The 21,510-nt window shown below is 38.7% G+C and overlaps 1 protein-coding gene across 1 annotated transcript in view; it reads right to left on the bottom strand.

Moving 5' to 3' along the window:
* ANK3 (ankyrin 3) overlaps window positions 1-21,510 on the bottom strand; it is a 329,444-nt gene that overhangs the window by 207,431 nt on the left and 100,503 nt on the right. Inside the window, exons 2-6 of the mRNA XM_040624672.1 lie at window positions 13,578-13,679; window positions 13,142-13,240; window positions 12,833-12,931; window positions 5,136-5,234; window positions 481-666 (exon numbers count right to left, since the gene is read on the bottom strand). Coding sequence (XP_040480606.1) covers window positions 481-666; window positions 5,136-5,234; window positions 12,833-12,931; window positions 13,142-13,240; window positions 13,578-13,679 — 585 coding nt within the window. The remainder of the gene's footprint in view (window positions 1-480; window positions 667-5,135; window positions 5,235-12,832; window positions 12,932-13,141; window positions 13,241-13,577; window positions 13,680-21,510) is intronic.

Genomic DNA, 21,510 nt, shown 5'->3' with positions numbered 1-21,510 from the left:
ACTGTCAGGTCATACATGTCAAGGCAATGGGAACGTTCGGCTGGGACTCTGGCTGCCGGCATGCTCTCCACAACTCATCCATACTCAGTGCATTGCCTCTCGTCTTAGATACCAACCAAAGGGTTATTTGTGTACATGGTTGTTAGCATTTTGCAATTTTCCACCCTGGTGTTGGAGCTGAAGTGTTAGATTCGTTCGAAATAATACGTGAAAAGGAAGGAAACTAGCAGGTGCAAATAAATTGACCTTGGACGTGGCCTCCCTGTGAGCATGCATCGGGCAGCATCCACAGTTACCTCCTAGCTTGAAATGCTAAGGGGGCTGTGCCTTCCATGGGCTGACCTGACACGTACTGTTATTCCTCCCAGTGAGGTTCAGGGTTGGGCGTAAACTTGCCAAAAGGGAGACCAGGCGTTCTTACAGCGCGTGGGTGCCTGACACAGGAGCGTGCGCGACCGGCTCCCCTCCTTGGCGCCTCACCTTTGACTCCACGTCTGCATTGTTGTCATTCTGCAGTAGCAGGGCCGCGGCCTTCGTGTCGTCTTTTCGGGCGGCGATGTGAAGAGCTGGAAGACGCACTTTTCCTTTAGTGTCATTTTCTAGCAGGAGGGAAACTACTTGATCGTGACCTTGTTGCAAAGCTACCGCCAAGGGTGTGAAGCCATCCTGCAAATAAATGGATGGGTCAAGATTGGCCCAATTAACAAGAATGCGAGCAAGTGACCGATTTTTGTTTAGGGCTGTTAAAGCTACCATATTCAAGCAGACAGGTGTGTGAAAAGACATATATATGTCTATAAATATTTATGTTTAATATTTTATATTTACCCAAGCAAATCATTAAAAAATCTGCAATAAGTTTATGGGTTTTTTTTCTGTTATAAAGTAATATACGTTAATTGCACATTACATGAAAACACGTAAAATTACTACATGAAGAGGAAAAAAGATAACATAATTTCGATATCCAGAAAATAACTGCAGTGAAAACAGTATTTCAGGTTAAATCCAGGCAAATATTTCAAAGGATCTTATTTAAATAAGCTATAAAAATGTCCTCTGGTATTTTAAAACTGGGGGAGAGGCCTGTCTGCTTGTTGCCTAGCCCATATCTGGTGGTCAGTCTGTATGTGTTAATTAATGAACCACAGTAACTGCTGTTTTAAGAAAGGTCTTTATCAAATACTCGTGGCTTCTCTGACCACTAAAGGGAGAAGACACAGGGATCATGCAAAATAGGACTAGAATAAATTGAGATATACACTCAGGTCTGTGCATTTTGAGCCTTCCCATTGTATTGCCCTGTGACTTGACAAAGAGAAGACAGTTAAGGATTTCGCTGTGGTTAAGTAATTTGTGGATGATCTAGGGTTGCTGACAGTGGAATAAACAGCATGGAGTAGAAAATCCTAAGACTGGCTCACATTTGAATTCTTCTATGCTTTTATTGTCATGCACTCAAAAGAACATTATTTATAAATTATTTTTTTAGAGAACTGGCACGTTAGTCACTTATTTTATTTGGGTCATGATTTTTTTTTTTAAGATTTTATTTTTTATTTATTTATTCGACAGAGATAGAGACAGCCAGCGAGAGAGGGAACACAAGCAGGGGGAGTGGGAGAGGAAGAAGCAGGCTCGTAGCGGAGGAGCCTGATGTGGGGCTCGATCCCGTAACGCCAGGATCACGCCCTGAGCCGAAGGCAGACGCTTAACCGCTGTGCCACCCAGGCACCCCTGGGTCATGATATTTTATATCAGTAAGCCTTGTGCTACAAATAGGCTACTCCAGTGGAAGGGTGTTCGTACGGGAGAAAGAGAAAAGCTAGTGACTTGCACACTACTGTCTTGCTGGTCTTTTCAAAAGACCACCTTCATCATTCTTTTCCTTGCTGGAAAACCAGACCATGGCTCCTACCACTTTTTTGATTGAATGCACATCAGTGTATTTATATTTAAAGATGTGCAAAATATTGGCCCCAAGGACCTAAGGGACAATATTGCCCAGATTCTTCTCATACAAATCCTTTCCTGCAGTCCCCTTATTAACTGTAGTGTGCAAACTAGTTCCACCCTGGTTTCTATACTCATGCCATGTGCCTCACCCTGAAATGTCCTTCTCCTCACTCCACATGCACAAATTCTGTCTACTTTTCCTGCTTTGAGATCCACCTGACGTTCCATCTGCCCCTTTCAATTTTTCCAAGGAGACCCAAAAGAGGGAAAGGATGAGCATTAATGTAGCTAGAAGGACTTTCCCTGCAGCCTTAAGAAGTATAAGAGCAGCCTTAAGAAGTACAAGAAAGGCTGAATACGACCAAGACATTACCAAAAGAACATCACGTGTTTACACTTAGGGGCATAAAATTTAGAACGCAATTTAATGTTATGAGAAAAGTAATCTACATAACTGTATAAATATATGACCTCATTTTCATAAAGATAAATATGTGTGTTGTGTACATATACCAAAAGGTCTTAATGAATAAACAAAATGTTATCTCTAGGGAAAATTAACAGTGGCTTTTTCTTCTTTTTGCTTTTCACTGTACTTTTTCATTTACGTAATCTATTTCTTTTACAAAATAAAAGAAAAACACATTTTTTAAAGGATAGAATGGTAAAAGGAAAATTGTGTATTAAGAGTGAACGTGGCATCTCACTTTTAAAACCTGGACAAAATCTAAGGGGTAAAAACGACAGCCTGCTTCTGGTTCTGAATCAAATAAATGGCTGTATTTTCTGCTAATATGAACTTTTAAACGCATAGGGCCTATACATAAAGGAAACTACTTTGTACCAGAAAATAAACTGCAACAGAGACCGTCAGCACCCACAGGAATGTGCTTCCCGCAACGAGTCGATTAAAGAGACAAAGATACCAGCTCTAAGGTGTCAATAGCTAAAATTAGCAGCTCCAGAGTTTGGTTCTAAACCTATTTTCACCTGTTTGGTTCTCTCTGTGCAGTTATTAAAAGAAAAATACATGGGGCACCTGGGTGGCTCAGTCAGTTAAGCAGCCAACTCTTGATTTCGGCTCAGGTCGTGATCTCAGGATCCTGAGATCGAGCCTCGCATCAGACGCTGAGCTCAGTGGGGAATCCGCCTGAGATTCTCTCCCTCTGCCCCTCCCCCTGCTTGTGTGCTCCCTCTAAAATAAATAAATAGATCTTAAAAAAAAAAAAAAAAGAGGAAAAATACAAGCCAAACGGAAACATGCCAGAAGCTCCATGAGAACCTCCATGCCTTGTGGAATATCTGGCACATAATAGGTGCTTAATATTTGTTTTTACCTAATGCTTCAGAATCTTAATTAGCAAAAGAAGGAAGATATATATAGGGAAGATAGTACACAGTTAATACAGAAAAGGTTTTAAAAACCACAATCATGCCAAAGACTTAGCAGTAAGTTGGACTTCTGTTTGCTTCTAAAGGAGAGATACTTAGCGATCTATACATCACAGTCTGAAAAGAATACTACCTTTTCCTTCACAGGCCAAGAAAGTACTGTGAAATCACATTCATTGGGATATTTATATTATTTTGTATTTCCATCCAAACATGGGAATGGATTTTTCTTTTACCCAACAAGTAAGCACTGCTCTACGCCTACCAAATGTGTGTTCTTTTCTTATTAACCAGTAGTTATTTCTTACCTACCCTTAAGGATATTATTATAAAAACAATACATCCTCATGATAAAAATCTTCAACAGTGTGGACGTAAAGTGAAAAGTGAAAAAGTGAAAAGTTAACCTCCCTCCCACTGCTCAGAATAAACGACTGAGAACAATACACTCTGGATATTTTCTTCTATCAGTACCTGTGGTCTTGCCTCATTTTTGATAATGCTGAAGAGCATTTTATTGTGTGAGTACCACAATATTATAAACATACTTGGTGCATACTTAGGTTCGTTCCGGTTCTTAAAATATTGTTCATACTAATTCTGTTGATGCACTTCTCGTATGCTGTTTTTGTACCCTCCTCTAATACATCTATCTGTAATGTAAATTCTTAGAAGCAGAACTGCTAAGTAAAAAGGAACATAAACACTAACTTTTGACAGTTACTGCTAAATGGTCTGCAAAAGTGTTGCAAGTAACGATCAACTTTACCAACACTGTAGGAAAGTTCCCATTTCTTCTGCTCTTCAAATTCTGTTCCTCGTCTCCTGGGCGAAAGGCTGGATCTCATTTTTTAACTGATTAATAAATTAATATTTCTTTGACTATGAGTGAGGATGTGATATTTTCATACATTTATGGTCATCTGTATTTCTTTTTGTGCGAACTGCCTCTTCATTTATTTAGTGGTTTCCCCAGAAGACACGATCTCAAAAGCTGGGTGAAGTTATATGCAATTCCTCTATCCCGATCTTTCTTGTGCCATTTGGAAAACATGTCAGAATTTAAGAGGAGCAGTATTATGACAGGGATAATCCTGCGTCTGTGTTCATTATTTTGTTAAAAATAGAGAATATTCAAATGTTGATCTTTTAATATTAGCAATATATTTCTAGTGATACACTTCACAAGGGAGCACAATCTTCCATCGAGTTTAGTTTAAAAAATAAACTGTATTACGTAGGATAGTCCCAATGACTTAAGTAGCTTCTTACTTTAAAACAGCTCTTCTATTCAAGACTGCAAAAATTTCTTCACTACCATGTTTGTCTAATACTTAAAAACATATAATAGTTTTGTTGAAAAGTGTGAATTAAATCTAATTAAATACATAAATTCAATCATTATAATTATACTAACATATTTGGAAAAAACAGATTTCAAACTTGTCTTACTACAAACATGTTTCAAAACAGTGGTTACCTTTGAGGCAAAATTATAAGAAACGGATAAGTGTTCTACAGCAAATATGTAGATATGAAATAAACAGCTCAACTATAAGGTAGAGCCAGGCTTTTAAGAGCAGAAAGGGTATCTATGCAATGGAAGATTCTTTAAAGACTGAAAATAGATTTTCCAGTGTATTTCATAAACATTGAAGAATCCTCACATTAATATATGACTGTAACTAAAACTCTCGTGGGACAGATTCTCTGTGTTATGACTCCAGGCTTAAAAATGCTCTACAAACAATGTGAACTTACCCACAGAAAGAACCAACATGTCTTACCTCTGTGGCTAGGCTCTGGCTTGCACCATTGTCAAGAAGAAACTTGACAACCTCCAGGTGGTTTTCCTGGGCTGCCATGTACAATGGCGTGAAACCATTCTGCAAAAGAAGAAATAAAATGTTTGTCTGTGGCTTTATTAAAGGGCCAATCTAGTTTTCCACAGTACTGATGTATGTTCCAGAAAATACTTCTGTGTAGCAATTTTACATATTTTTTAGAAAGCCTAAGCATGATAGTTTAAGCAGAATTCGTAAGTGTAATTCAAAATTATAGTTCATTTATAACCTGAGCGTAGTTCATAGTTAATAGTGTATAACTCACACCAATAGATCTACTTTTGATAAATAAGTACATTTGTTTACTCATCAGCCTCTCCTCGAGTGCCTACCAGGAGCAAATGAGGATATGAAGAAAAATACATTTGGTCATTGTCCCAGTGAGGTTTTTCCCCCCACGTCAATAATTATCTATTTTAAATAAAAGGTGTAATACTTTTACATAAAGTTAAGAGTCTGAAATAGTTCCTAATTTGGAAGGAATTTATATTAATTTATTTGAAGGTGAGGTGAGTTGGAGCAAAGGAAAGAACACAAATATGCAAAAGGGTATATACTTCAATTTCCAAATAGAATTCAATTAGTAGTTTATGTTTTGTAAGTTTCCTGCCTTGAATTTTTTTTGCAAAGATGTGGTATTTTCATGTTCAGAATACACACACACACACACACACACACACACAAGTATGTGGTTATGTTTCTCTGAAATGTGGCCAACTGCCAAAGAACCTGGGTTCAAGTACATGACTGTGTACACTGCATCTTAAGCTTTTTCTTAAGATATGTTGCAGGGGCACCTGGGTGGCTCAGTTGGTTAAGCGTCTGCCTTTGGCTCAGGTTGGGATGGAGCCCCGCATCAGGCTCCCTGCTCAGTGGGGAGCCTGCTTCTCCATCTCCCTCTGCAGCTCCCCCTGCTTCTCTCTCTTTCTCTCTCAAATAAATAAATAAAATCTCAAAAAAAAAAAATGTTGCATATGTGTGATTGTTCTCTAGAACTATTTACTTCACCCCTATGAAATATTTTCATGTTGTCTATGGAATATTTTTAAATCTTATTGTAAAACATATACATGAAAACAGATATTTTTCAAACTATAGCAAATTTTCTTTGAATAAATTTTTACAGTTCTATTTAACTGAATGTTCTGGAAATTTTATTGTATGCATTATACAATTGGAAAGAATAAAAGTAAATATATTCTAAGTAAAGTGTACCAAATATTACTCAAACTTCTGTGGTTCAAAAGGTTTAGGTTCACCATTATAAATATCATTTCTATAGGACTGCCTTACTTATCTGTAATTCAGCCTCTGGCGACATCACTCTTTCAGCTTTTATCTGAGAACTTAGAAGTAAGTCAAAAAGATCCTGAGGTGATAAACGTGATGTCACGTAACAAATGTACCATATACTTTATTCATCGGGGCGTTCCTCCATTCTACTTACTCTATGTTACACACATAATTGTCAAAAGCTAGGTCATCCAGTTGCCAAGCTCAAAATTAGAGACACGAAATGAGAGGCAGTAGGACTATGACACAGCATTCGAGCATCTTCCCTTTAAATTATCTACCTACCAACATCACTGAAGTTCATTGTTATTCTGTTCTATCATGAAAGGTTTTATCAACATTAAACATGGAACACGGAATAACTGCAACACAACATGTGTGTACATGTATGTGTGTGTATGTGCCTGGCGTGTTTCATCTTTGTCACTCCGCCCAGACCTATGAGGGAAACGGCAGGTAGTTTAGGATTACCCTTAGATTGCTGACTATTTTTTCGTTTCCTTAGTTTGACCAAAATGGAAGATCATTTTATTCTTGGTTGAGTTAAATATCCTTTAAAAAACAAAACAAAAGAGAAAAAAAAAAACTATTGAAAATATTAAGAAAGAAGAGAAAGATAAAAGCCAGGGTGGATTCTTGTGATAGCTCAGTGAACTACTGGGCAATTGTCTTTCTTCATCAGCTGAAATTTCTAGATTTCAGATTTTAGGAATAAAGTTCTCAGGAAAAATTTTGAAAATGGATGTTTTTCTCTCAACTTCAGGACAGAGTTTTGCCGTAGTTCACAATTACCTAAGGAACACTGGTCTGCCTACAAGTATCTGGCTTCTGGCCTGATGTATGTAGACTGTTTCTGAGTTTACCTTCCAGAACCAAACCTTTCACGACCCAGGAAGATAATCCAAAACCAGGTACTGAGGTTTAAAAGATGCTGTTTTTACAGACCTGGAGCTTCTGAAGAGTGATTCTTAAGAATCACAACTTTTTTTTTTTTTTTAAGACTTTATCTATTTATTTGAGAAAGAGCATGAGCGGGGAGGAGAGGAAGAAGCAGGCTCCCCGCTGAGCCAGTGGCCTGACATGGGGCTCAGTCCCAGGACCCCGGGATCATGACCCGAGCCAAAGGCAGACACTCAACCGACTGAGCCACCTAGGCACCCCAAGAATCACAACTTTCAAATCATTCCACATGCCCTTTTCACAACAGCAGAGAGTGAACTGTGTGGAACTGGAATTACTCAAAAATAATATGCAGACGAGGATCACAACAAGATTGAGCCCGTAATTCACTGTTTTCCACAATCACATCTCTCCTTTTTTCTTTTCTTTTTTTTGAGTGCTTGCCATTCTATGGCATTACCTGAAAGCTGCTCATTTTTGGAATGGTCACATTCTTTCATACTTTTTCATTTTTATAAATTTTTATTGATATATAATTCACATACCATAAAACTCACCCATTTCAAGTTACAATTTAGTGGGTTTTAGTATATTCACAAACTTGGGTAACCATCTCCACCGTCTAATTCCAGAACATTTCATTATTGCAAAAAGGAACTCTGTACCATTAGTATTCACTCCCTTCCACCCCTCTCCGTGGCCTCTGGCAACCACTCACCTGCCTTCTGTCTCTATGGATTTGCCTGTTCTGAACATTTCATAATGGAATCACACAATATATGGTGTGATATATTGATATATATTGAATGGTGTTGAATAGTCTCATTTTACTTCTGCTGTTCATATTGATAAAATGTTTTTGGTGCTGTTGTTTTTTCCTCCATAATGGAAATTTCCATCTTATAGGGGCTATTTATAGGCTTGTGTGTTTACTTTGTTTTGCTTTAGTTTTGGTCACCAAGCATCTGTTTCCCCTTTTGGCAATATTGCTTCATTTTCTTTAGGGGACCTACCTCTTCCCCTGAAATGTAGGTAGCGTGTGTCTTGGCCATCTTTGAGACAAATCAGCCTGCCCTTTTTCAACCACAGGGTTAATATATGTGCAGGACATCTTCTGTTTGCTCTTCCAGGTCTACTCTCTATCTTTCTCAATTCTGTTTTCTGCCAAATCTCCTCTCTCCACCTTGAAATGGTCTGTAAAGACCATATCAAAGGGCAACTTTACCATGTAGCATCTGGTTACTCTCACGCCAACTACCTAGTTTCCAAAGCTTTCCAAAAAGCTTCTTTAGCTTTCTATTCTATGTGTTCTCTACATAATTTCAATAAATTCCCTTTTTTGCTCAAGTCAGTTTCTGTTGTTTTAATCCCGATAACACCAATTAATACAAATCTCATCTATTAAGAAAGGACCAACATGGCATGAGAACACATATACACTATTTAGTTATGGTTCTAGGGAGTAATTATAAGCATCCTTTGGAAAGACTGAATAAAAATATTACCATTACTCTCTCATACAAAGCAGCTTAAGGCACAAGTAATTAATTGTGTTGTCATTGGACAACCTACAGCTGAAATGATTTTTTGTAAAATAGTATCTGGATTAGGAGAATGGTCTGATTTCAGAACGAATGTTATTTTTCTCTTAAGAGAAAAAAGTAAGCCACTGTTTTTTGTTTTTTTTTTTTTAATTAATTTCCTAACTTTGGAAATTTCCAAAACAAAGAGCTGGCCAACATGGAACATATGGGTGCCGAATTTACAGTTTTTTTTTTTTTTTTCCTGTAGCAACAATAGACTCAATTTTCAAAAGGCAGAACAGCTCAAGACTGAGGAAGTATGCTCTTTGCTACCTGGTCTTATCCATTATCTTCAACACCTTCTGCTCGAACATTTATTGTGGTGTTATCAAAAGCATGCAATACGCAGACCTACAATTTTATAGATCATACCGAAGCATGCTGCCTAATATCCAGCCAAATAAAATAAAATAAAAGTCCTCCTGTTATTCCACTTAAGTAAGGGCTGACATTTCTTCCATGAACTTCTCTTATCCATCCCAGGTTCCTACAGGCAGCCGGTGTACATCATGAAGCGTTCCCCTAAATAAAAACGCTAAGGGAAGGGAGACAGATTTGCACTAATTTACATCTGATATTGATTTTTGTGAATGTTGTTGGTTAGATTACAGATGTGCTCTAAGGTCAAAGGACAGAGAGGCTCTATCGCACCTGTTTTCTGACTTCATCAAGACCTGACCTCCCCACCAGAGGAAACATTTAAAAACACAGAAAGACCAAGGAGGCACTGGTTTAATCAAAGGGACTTTTCCTTTCTGAAAAGGATTCATAGAAACCCAGTACCTATTTCACGCCTGGGTGCAGATGGGTGGGGACTAGGAGATGGGGGTCGGGGTGGAAGGAGGACCTCCACTTTGTCTTTTCATGCATTTTGATGGTAGAACCATGTGAATGTATAACCTATTCAGAATTTAAATAAACACAATATAAAAATAATAAAAAAAAACAAAACCAAAACCCACAGGGTCTTTGTCTTTGTTAATACTTCTATGAAAATTTAGAATATTTTGATAGTTATGGTCAAATATTATTTGAAACAGACTTTGCTTCTTGATAAACACAGTTTGTGCCTTATATTACAGAGTAAAGACCGAGAAGGAGAAAAGGGTGAGGGCTGCTCATTTGATGTGGCAGTTTGAGATTTGCAAACACTAGTAATCCTTGGTGCCATATTTAGTACAAAGTATGAAGGACTTAATCATAGTAGAGTTCTTTATAATCACAATTTAATTATCCAACCCAATTTCTTTTAGGGTAGGCATAAATAATTTCTGGAATGTTAAGTAATATAAGAAAGAGTTAACTAATTATTAAGACATAAGATCACAGCAATGACAAAAATTAATTTAAAGTAATATCTAAAAATTCTTAGCTTATAAACCCTCAGTTTATAAGATCAGAACTTGATATTGTCCAATTTCACTTGTATTTCCAAGACAAGGAGAATTTTTATATGTAAGGAAGGTGAGGGACTCTCTTTACACTAGATCTTTTTTGGCCATTAGATATTACCTATTTGGTAAAAATTCACTCAGACAGGGATGCTGTCTTTCTTGAATATTGATACTCATGTGATATTTTATGTGCCGATGCCTACATGGAATTTAATCTCATGGCATTACTGCTCGTCGTTCTTTGCAGGAGTTCCTATTGAAAAGCTGCTACCAGGAGTTATTGTGGAAATCCCACTGTGCTGCATGGCCATCTTACTACTTATTCTGTCCATGGAAGGATGCAGCTCAGAAGCCACATGGGGTCAGGTGTCCAGATGGAGGGGGCACGCTCTGCTGCGAGCCGTGCGGGCAGGGCACGCCAAGCACCGCTGCAAGGAACAGGGAATTCCACAGCCCCTGTTCTTCTCCGTCACTTCATCATCACTAGGGAATGTGTATAAGCTGAAATCAAATCGGGTCAGGATTTGATTTCAATTGTGGTTTCTCTCCAACATCGTCCAGGAGGTTTCAAACTATTAAACATCAGTCAAGAATGTGTGAAATGTTTAAAAGAAGGGGAGGTTTATTTCTTCTCGCTTGGGGGGATAAAGGAAATGAAAATGGATTAAAGAGTACTCTCTCAGAGCTTAACACTAGTTATTTTCCAGTCAAAAGATGTTTTAAAAGCATGATGCTTTGCTTATAGTCAGCTGGTCTGTATCTCTCTCAATGGTCTATACTTGTCAATATTCAATTTTATGTCATTCCCTTTGGGAAAAGCATTATTACTCCAAGTAAACCCTCCTAGGGAATCAGCATAAGTGGACCACGTATCAAAGGTCCAACCGCAAGGAACTAGAAAAGAATCAGATCGGACTCTTCACACATTTGGAAACGCTGTGTGATTGCTTCTCCATGCCACTGATAATTAACAACATCAGCGCCATGTTACTATGGGGGTAGTAATCATGGAGGAAGTCGCCCCAATTCCATGGACCCATAAAATATAGGAGGCTCCTGTTAGTCAAAAATAGTCAGTGCTGAAGATGGCTGGGGAACTCGAGTACACTTAAAAATGGAAATCAAAAGGCCATAGTAAATAATGAAAAACGTTAGATTGAGACTTTATTCTAAAAAGACAAAACTAGAACCTATAAAAGCAATTTACAGGTTAACAAAATATTGGTTATAACCCAGATTCACGTATGAGTTTCACAGTGAACAAAGACTAAACCAAATAGGATTTCTGTGGGGGAAAAGTATAATTTTTCCAACAAAATTATATGATAGTTTGATGTCCCTCACTTTTAATTTCCACAGCGTAAGTAAAAAGATAGCCTTTCTGCAAATGGATTTGCAAACCAAAGACCTCACCTAATTTTCTCTTTTTTTTTTTTGGTCATTTAATCTTTTGATTTTCAAATCATTTTCATTTGAAACACTTATCAGGAAATCATCCTAATTCTTCACACTTTGCTGGGACGCCACAAGCCACAGCTTAGTCATGCACCCAGGGTTCTCCAACACCATCCCCCTAACTTCACGTGATCCTGTGTCTTTTGCAAAACTTGCGATTTTGTTCTGTAATCAGTTTGCTCAGTATCCAACCTTCGGGGGTGCTGACGGACAAACAGGAGCACGTGAAGGCATCCAATGAGAATGAATGTTTGAGTAAGGGCCAGTTTTAAAAATGGTCAGGTTCTTAGTGGATATTTCTGTGTTATGACGATGTTTGCTTTCCTAGACAACCTCATTTCTGTGGAGACTGAAATAATGAATAATTCGGATTATGAGGACTGATTTTTAAACCTATTTTAAAGTAAATTCTTTTAGACTGAAAGTCTATGAAGCAATTTATTGGTGTTCTTTTTAGAACTTCACGCAAGACTCAGCACATAGGAGGTCCTACTGAATGAATCATTAGCGTACATCCAAATCAAAGAATCTGGAAATTTTAGTTTGGGGAATTTTCATGTTTATTCTGTTTTTTTTTTTCCTTTTAATTTGTTTCAGGGAACAACAATGAGGCCTTAGTTACTAAACAGGAATTAAGCGGTGTCTTCCCTTTTTCAACTAGATAAAGCACTGAAATATAATGAACATTAAAGAGCATTTCCTCATTTATATGCATTCTCATTTCCTCTGTAAGTTAATAGGTACTAAGACTAGACCTGAGTTATCATCCAAAAATAGTATAAGACTCTGCATTACAGATATTCCCTAAACTTTTGTGGCTATGACTACCAGTCCAGTTTCATAGATGGATGACTTTAAAAAATCTCTCTCACACATAAAAGGACATATGTGAATTTAAATAATTTGCAACAATATTATTATTCACTGAATTGCATTCTTAGAGGATATAGGACTTGACCCAAAGAACATTTATAAATTACAACAACATTTACTTGAAATAGAGTTGTAGTTTTACCTGAGACTGTGCATTGACATTGGCTCCATTTGTAACCAAGACCTTCACCACCTCTGCTTGTCCAGCCAAAGATGCTATATGCAAGGCTGTGTTTCCTTTCTGTAAAATGAAAAGATACATCAACTCACCCTCTTCATTTCTCTGTTTCAACATTTTATAAAATATGGAATCCCTCTAAGTTTATAAGTTTCCCAAAGACAACATGGCTGACAAGCAGCCCATGAGAAGCTTGTCCTGATTCTTACGGAGGGCTGAATCCTCACTGAATTTGGCAAGTGACATAAAAAGCATTAAGTGTGGGATAATTACCTTCGTAGCTGCATCCACATTGGCTTCCCTCTGTAGCAGTTCAGAAACGACTTCTACATGGCCTTCTTTGGAAGCGAGATGGAGCGCATTCAACCCATTCTGATTAAGAGTGAAGGGAAAGCTTTACTCAGCAGGTTGAGAATAGATCAGCGAACAGTCTACTTACAACTCTGAAGATCACACCCCACCGACAATCACGTGGGTGTGTGCAGGGTAGAAACTTGAATTAGGGATAAAGGTACATGAAAATTAGATGGATTGTTCTGGTATCACTATTTATTAAATTTAGGAATTACTAAAGGATGCCCACCTACATTTCTGAATGCTGCTTTAGCAAAGCAGAGTCATTTGAAAATCTGAGCTGACGACATTTAACAAAAACAAAACAAAAAAAAATTAAGTAAAAAATTAAATAGCAACAATAACCACAACTAACCTGATTGCAGATGTTGATGTCAACCCCATTTTTTATGTAGTCAAGGGCCTTTTCTAGGTGTCCAGCTCGAGCTGCTCTTAAGTAACTTGCATTGGCATCAGACTAAAATACAAGAGAAAGACATTTTGATGAAAAATGAAACTCACAGACACGTTAGAACTATTCAGCTTATAGTCCAAACTAAAAAGAAAGATTTTTAAACTGAACTATTATATTTCTAACATGAAAATACTCTTAAAGGTCTTTGTAAAGTCACCAGGAAAAGGACAAATTCTTAAAAAGTTAGTTTCAAACATACGAAGTTACCCCTTGTGTGATGTCCTCACTGATCCCACACTGAGAGAGAAAATTTCCCCTACTATGTAGGTACCTTAAATTACATAAGATTCCTGAAGAGTAAAGCAAAATCCCATAACTTCCTAGTGGTCTCATTATGAAAATCTCACTATTCTATTTTGTCAGAAACTTCACATCTATTCCATTCTTTCATATTTATCTATTACAACTGATTTTTCAATTCACAGCTTCACAAATACATTTACTGTTGCTATATTAGTTTAACAGGAATTCGGAGGATGTTCTCTTGGATTTTCCTACAGCACAGCCACGTGCTGGAACATAGAATGTATTTGAAAAGCATCCATAAATGTCTACCCAAATTGTGAAGCGCGCTCTCCATGTATTTTCAAGCAAGCTAAGGCCACCACCTGAGAAAATTCTATTAGGAGCATTATCAGAGAACATAAATAAATACATATAAATTTAAAAACAACAAACACCAAATCTGTAATTCATTCACCAAAAGCTTACAAGTCTGCCTTTCTGCAAAACTCTCGTGCCTACGATTGTGGGGTTGAAACCACCTACTAGTGAAATCTTTAACAGAAAGAAGACAGTGAGAGGAAAACTTCAAAGCTGGATCTGCACGATTTGGAAAGGAGTCCTGCTCAGTGTAGAACACCACAGAAGCAGGTTTTCCTGAAAGGGGAGCCAAAAACATCTCGTCATTGGTTATCAATGCAATCATGCAGGGTATGGCTTAAACAACAGAGGAGACTGTCTTCTTTCAGCCATTTAGCAAATACCTTCAGAGCCCCTGTTCACACGCCACCTCACCTGGAAAGCCTTCCCAGACCTCCCGGGCAGAGATTAATTACTCGGTGCTCCCACAGCATTAATTTCATTGAGCCCTCTTGGTATTTCTCACACAGCATTACAGTTTTTGGTTTACCTGTCCTTCTTCTTCCCTAAATTGTAAGCCCCTTAAGAACAATCAGAGGCAGATCAAGGAGCAGGCAGCTGGAAAGCAGACAAGATGCCAATCTTAGAGGAATGCTAATTCATCCCTGGAAATGTAATTGAGCTGAAGGAAATTCCATCTCTCAGAAGGGTCTTTGGTTCTGCTGTGGGTCAATTTAGTTAAGGTTTGACTTGCTCAGGTCCTCGAAGGAGAGGCTGCCATCTCTACAGTGTCTCATGTATAACAGTATGCCTCTGTGAAGAACTATCCCCTTTCCTCTAAATCTGGCCTTCTCAATCTCAGCACTATTAGCATTTCTTTTTTAAGATTTTATTTCATTTTAAGTAATCTCAACACCCAACATGGGGCTCGAACCCACAACCTAGAGATCAAGAGTCACATGTTCCACAGACTGAGCCAGTCAGGAGGCCCTACTGACATTTTGATCCAGGTAATTCTTTGATGTGGGAGATGGTCCTGTTCAACGTCAATGTTTACTAGCATTCCTGGCCTTTACCAACTATTCCCTATTTGTGACTAGTAAAAATGTATCCTGAATTGCCAAATTTCCCTTGGCAGCAGGGAAGGATGGACTTTCCCAGCTGAGAACAACTGCTCTGAATAAAGAGTAAACCAATTTTTTTTCCAGATTGTACGCTTCAATAGGCTTAAATCTTTGGCCTGAGTTACCATGTGCCTTGACCTACCACAAGCCAGTGACTATAGTATAACGTTCATCTTTCTGTTTCCCCTGCAATTAGAAGCAGCATCCTGGCCCATAGCAGGTGTTTATAAATGTTTTGTGAATGAGTGAACCAATAAGTAAGTAAATTGTGTGGAAGTAACTATTAATTAAAATATTGCCTGCAACAATACTGGAAGTTTTCTTCACAACAACAGCAGCTATTTCAATGGAGAACCCGCTAGAATTCCAAGCTGACCGCCAGAGAAGATAAACAAAGCCACTGAGTCAGGTATCTGGGAACACACACAGCTGTTGCCAAAATAAAGTTGGGATTTGAGTCAAGCATGCAAATCATTCAGAGCTTCAAGTAAGACAAAGGACAAACCAAAGTTTCCAGGAATTTCAAGAAAAATAAAACACAAATTTTAAAGAGGCTCACTAATTTGAGATGGTTAGGGAGTTTTTGGTCTGGTTTAAAGTTCAGTTAGAAATAAATTAGCTATGCAAGGATGGCTCATTGTACCATAAAACATCATCTTCTTTGTGCCTGCTCAATGACTTATCAGTGAATTTGCCCAGAAGGGCTCTGATGCCATTCTGGGAACAAACGAAATCAGTCTGCCTGGATATTTCAACTGCCAGAGATAACAACTGTGAGTAAAGCATCCCCAATTCTGACTTTGAGTGCATAAAAACAGCCGCTAAAGAAGTTCAGAAAGAGGTAGCATGACTCAAGGAGAGCCTCTGCATTCATTCCACATCTGAAAAGTCTGGCAATTGTATATGCTGTCCATTTACCTCTCAGAATTTTCCCACCAGACTTTCTAAAGCAAAGCCAAATACAAACAGTATAAACCAAATTTCCTAATTCAGTGGTTCTCTACCTATCTGGAGTTCAGATTTCTTGAGATTAACAAATAAATTCTTTTCCTTCAACAATTGCACATGTAACCATACATACAAATCAAATCTGCATGTACACACATTTGCACCCTAATTTCATGTGGCTCAGGACTGCCTAGCCTTCTCATGGATTCATGTTTAAGAACACCTACTCTAATGATAAAGGGTTTTCTGGCAGATACCTTCACTATATCTATTTCACCCAGCGATCCTGGTACCAGATAATTCTCTGAGGTAGCTAATTTATCACCTGAGAACTTTAAGAACAAGAGAAAAAACACAATTTTTTTCTTCACTTTTTTTCAGCCCTCTGTTACATACAGGCAAGCTGAACACACAAATACATAACAATCGGCCACTTTATACTTCAAAGAAAGAGTATGGGGGGAGAAGGAGGGAGGAAAATACAAAGAAAAAGCAAGAGGAGAAAAATGAAATCTGCCTTGAGGAAAAACGACAACTTAGGAAGTGAAGTTATTCTCTGCCACCTGCAAGCAATGCAGTGACATCTTCCTTCCACAAATATTCGTTGACTACGGTGCGCTAGCCGTGCAGACATCTGGGTGCACGCTAGTCGTGCCGACATCTGGGTGCACGGTGGCACAAATGAAGCCTTGCTTGCTTTCGCCTCACTCTTAACTTTTCCAAATCATGTTGCTTAGGTAGCAGGGTAAATACTGGATTCTTCATTGTTTTGTTTTTTTTTTAAATTCTGTCTATAGTACCCATACAATGTTCTTTATTTTATGCTAAATAGGCTTAAATATGCTTGATATATATAATGCTTAATGCTAAAATTTATAAAAGATTTTGTCTTTGGCTCAATATCAGTGTATTGCCCCTCTTAGCAGTCATTTCATTCGAAACATAGGAGTTACTCTTAACACAGGCTATAGCCTGCTTTTTCATCTTAAATGTTCTACCGTAACAATGCCTCTTAAAGCCAGTTATAGACCCAGCACTTTGGAAGGAAATCACGTCTCACAAGAAGCTGAGCTCTGCCACACGAAAAGTACTACAGAGGAGGTCACCCCTAAGGAGCCAGTTGGCATAAAATGAATGTAAGCAGATGGTCAGCATTTTTTCCCCCTAGATAATAAAAATCTGAAGGAAGAATCTGGAAAATGATAATATCTTTCATCAGCCTTTCATCTCTTGTCTACTTAGTCATTTTAGTAGACAGGAAAGAAATATGAACCATGTGTGTTTTTGAAGGAAATATCTTCAAGGATAGAGTCAAGCATTATTACGAATTAACCTAATAACTCAGCATTCCCACCAATACTGGAATATTGGTATTATTCAGCAGAAAGCAGGGATTGGAATGAAAAAGCATTTCTCGAGTGCCAACCTCAGTAATAAACTAATACTTCATACCTCTGACTATATGCTAGACGTTATCAGAAGTACTTAGAGTGTCTCCCCAAAATTCAAGTCCACTTGCAACCTCAGAACGTAACATTATTTGGACATAGATCTTTGTGGATATAATTAGTTACGATGCGGTCAGACTGGATTCAAACGGGCCCTAAATACAATGACTGAAGTCTTTGGAAGAAGAAGAAAATATATATAAATATAAAGTCACTCTGTTGTACACCTCAAACTAATATAATATTATATGTCAACTATACCTCGAAAAAAAAAAAAAGAAGACAAACAGATACGTAACAGAGAACATGTAAAGACGCAGGAAGGGACTGGAGTTAAGTTGAGAATAAGATAAATAATGCCGGGAGCCACCAGAAGCTGGAAGAGGAAAGGAAGAATAACACACCAGAGCTTTGGGAGGGAGCAGGGCCCTGTGGACACCTTGATTTTGGACTTCTGGCCTCCAGAACTGTGAGTGAAGTAGTTTCTATTGTTGTAAGTCACCGAGTTTGTGGTGATTTGTAATGGTGGCCCTAGGCAACCAATACAAATAAAGTACTACTGCTAGCTCCATTTTACAGATGAGGAAACTGAGCTATAGAAAGGATGCCTGATTTTCCCAGGGACACACAGCTTATGAATGGCAGAAGTGCAAACCCAGACAATCTGACTCTAGAGACGAGGCTACTAATCACTACTTTCAGAAAGGGCTTAAGGCACCCAGGTGGCTCAGTCGGTTGGGTGTCCAACTCTTGATTTACACTCAGGTCATGATCTCAGGGTCATGAGATCGAGCCCCACGTCGCACTCCATGCTGAGTATGGAGCCTGCTTAAGATTCTCTCTCCCTCTCCTTCTGCCCCTCCCCCCACCCACTCGAGCACGCATGTGCGCACTCTCTCCTTCTCTCAAAAACAAGAGGGGGGTCACTTAATAAGTGTTTGCTCCATAACTTATGCTTGGCAACTCTTGGTTCATTTGTTCATTCACCTTCTATCCATCCATCAGTCCATCCGACAATGAAATTAACTGTGTAGGTACTTTCAGGTACAACAAACATTACTGAGAACATACATGTTGAGAACATATAATGCATCTGGCACTGCAACTACGTACTAAAGTTAGAGATGTGAATCATAAATTCCTTTGATTTTCTTATTTTGACGTGAAGGTCCCCAAATTTCCTAGCCACTCAGGTATACAACTTTGGTGTGAACCTTTTAATTGGGATATGACTGACATATAGTATCATATTAGTTTCAGGTATACAATGGAATGACTTGATGTTTGTATATATTGTAAAGTGATCACCACAATAAGTCTAGTTAACACTGATCACCATACACAGCTACAGATTGTGTGTGTGTGTGTGTGTGTGAGAGAGAGAGAGACAGAGAGAGACAGAAAGAGAGAGAAATGAGAGGTGTGAATCCTTGATTGTTTCTTCTTTATTCTTTCCCTCAAACTCTCTTCTAGAAAATTATGTGTATGCTTCCTATCAAATATTCTGTCTCCAGGGGCTTTTAGAGTTAACTTCCCTTTAAAAAGTACTTATCAGGCACCTGGGTGGCTCAGTCGGTTAAACGTCTGACTCTTGATTTCAGCTCAGGTCATGATCTCAGGGTTGTGAGATGGAGCCCTGAGTGGGGTCCATGCAGCAGGCAGTCTGCTTGAGATTCTCTCTCTCTCCCTCTGCCTCTCCCCCGCTCGCTCTCTCTAAAAATAAATATTTTTTTAAAAAAGTACTTATCATATGTATCATACATACAAAAGAACACGGAAACATATATGAACAGTTTAGAGAAAAATAATGAAAGAAACGTTAGCATGCCCAGTAAGCTCAAGAATGAAATTTACAAGAAGCTCTATAGACTTCCAACGAGTCCCTCCTTGACCAGCTCTCCAAAGGCATCCTTTGTTCTAGTTAATCATTCTCACATCTTTCCTCGGAGTTTTAACATCTGTGTAAACCTCTCTAACCTACATATTACGTAGTTGACTGCCTTTGCATTCTCTAGAAGAGGAATCATACATTATGGATCCTTCTGTGACATGCCTCCTTTGTGTACTGTTGTATTTCTTAGAATCACCCACGCTGACATGTAACTGTAGTCCATTTATCACGGCGGCTGCAGAAGATTCCGTTATGTGATTGTAACACAATCTATTTATCCACCGTGGAGCTGATGAAGGTTTGAGTTGTTTCCAGTTTGGGTCTACTATGAACAGTGCTGCCGTGAACATTCTGGCACCAGCTCCGGAAACACAGGCAAGGAGTTTTAAGGTATATACCTAGTATCATAAATGCTGCATCACTTGGTATGTGCTAACTCAACTTTACTAGTTAAAGGCAAATTGTTTTTCAAAGTGATTGTACCAGTTAATGCCTTCTATGGTTTGCGATTATTGATCATGAGTTCATATTCCTTAGGAATTAATCTTTGGGAATCCTTTTAGGCCTGGGTGAATGATGCCATGCTCTGAAAAGACTTTATGATTGCTTCCAGTTGCCTAGAGGCACTATCAACCCAAGATTATTTTAAAAATAAATGCTCGCCTTGAGCGTTTTTTGGTTTTTGTTTTAAAAGACTACACAGATAAATTTAGACCTCCAACTGGTATGGATAGGAGGGATTCCTTGTGGTTACAAATTCTCAGGGAAGATTTTTTTTTTCCCCTTCCAGCTGGTGACAAATTGAGACAGGCGAGTTTTTGCTACACTTTCTTTGTGATGGGTTTACTTCCTGTGCTTATATTGGGAGCCACACCCTTTGGGGCTCACATCCTTGGGGATCTCTTAGTAAACTGTGCACTTTGGGCAGGTTCTAGGCTTTGTGCCCTGTTTTTTTTTTTTTTTTTAAGATTTTATTTATTTATTTATTTGATAGAGAGAGAGAGAGAGAGAGACAGCCAGTGAGAGAGAGAACATAAGCAGGGGGAGTGGAAGAGGAAGAAACAGGCTTCCAGCATAGGAGCCTGATGTGGGGCTCGATCAGGGATCGATCAGGGATCACGGGGCTCGATCAGGGATCACGGGGCTCGATCAGGGATCACGCCCTGAGCCGAAGGCAGATGCTTAACGACGGAGACACTCAGGCGCCCCTGTGCTTTGTGTTTCTGCAGACAAGTGAAACTGGTTCTTGCTTTCATGTCATTTTACCTCTATAGATCCCTTACTTCGGTGCCAGTTTACAAGAGCACTTCAAAGGACTTACTTTTATCATTATCCTAACATCTTAGCTTTCCTTACAGCTGGAAATTCGCTTACCCTTTTTTATCCCCCATTCACCCTGCTCTAATTGCTCAGTTCAGACGCTAGCCGTGTGATGCCCAGATCATCCTAAAAACGTCTAGGAGGTTATAGTCAGTACACTATCCCTAGCTGAATAGTCCAGAAGCACTGAACATTGTTCAGGAGCTCACTGAGGAGCCACTGGGGGGTCTGAGAAAATCATGACGAACAGCTACAATTCACTGAATGCCTACTATAGGCTAGAGACTTCACTAAGCACTTTACGTACATTATTTTTATACATGCATTTTTAGTGCTTATTTCTTAAAAATTCAGTCAGGACAGGAACTTCATTACAGAGGTGAAAAACTGAGTTTCAGAAAAAGTAAGTGGCTTGCCCAAAGTCACACAGCTAATAAGCAAGCAGCCAGGACTGAAAGCCAGAACTGCTTGAGAAAAGCCCGAACTCTCTCCTCTACGCCAGTGGTTCCATGTGGCCCAAG

The sequence above is a fragment of the Ursus maritimus genome, unplaced genomic scaffold, assembly GCF_017311325.1.
Source record: "Ursus maritimus isolate PB19 unplaced genomic scaffold, ASM1731132v1 scaffold_7, whole genome shotgun sequence".
In the NCBI taxonomy this organism is placed as follows: domain Eukaryota; kingdom Metazoa; phylum Chordata; class Mammalia; order Carnivora; family Ursidae; genus Ursus; species Ursus maritimus.
This window is presented reverse-complemented; position numbering and strand designations above follow the sequence as displayed.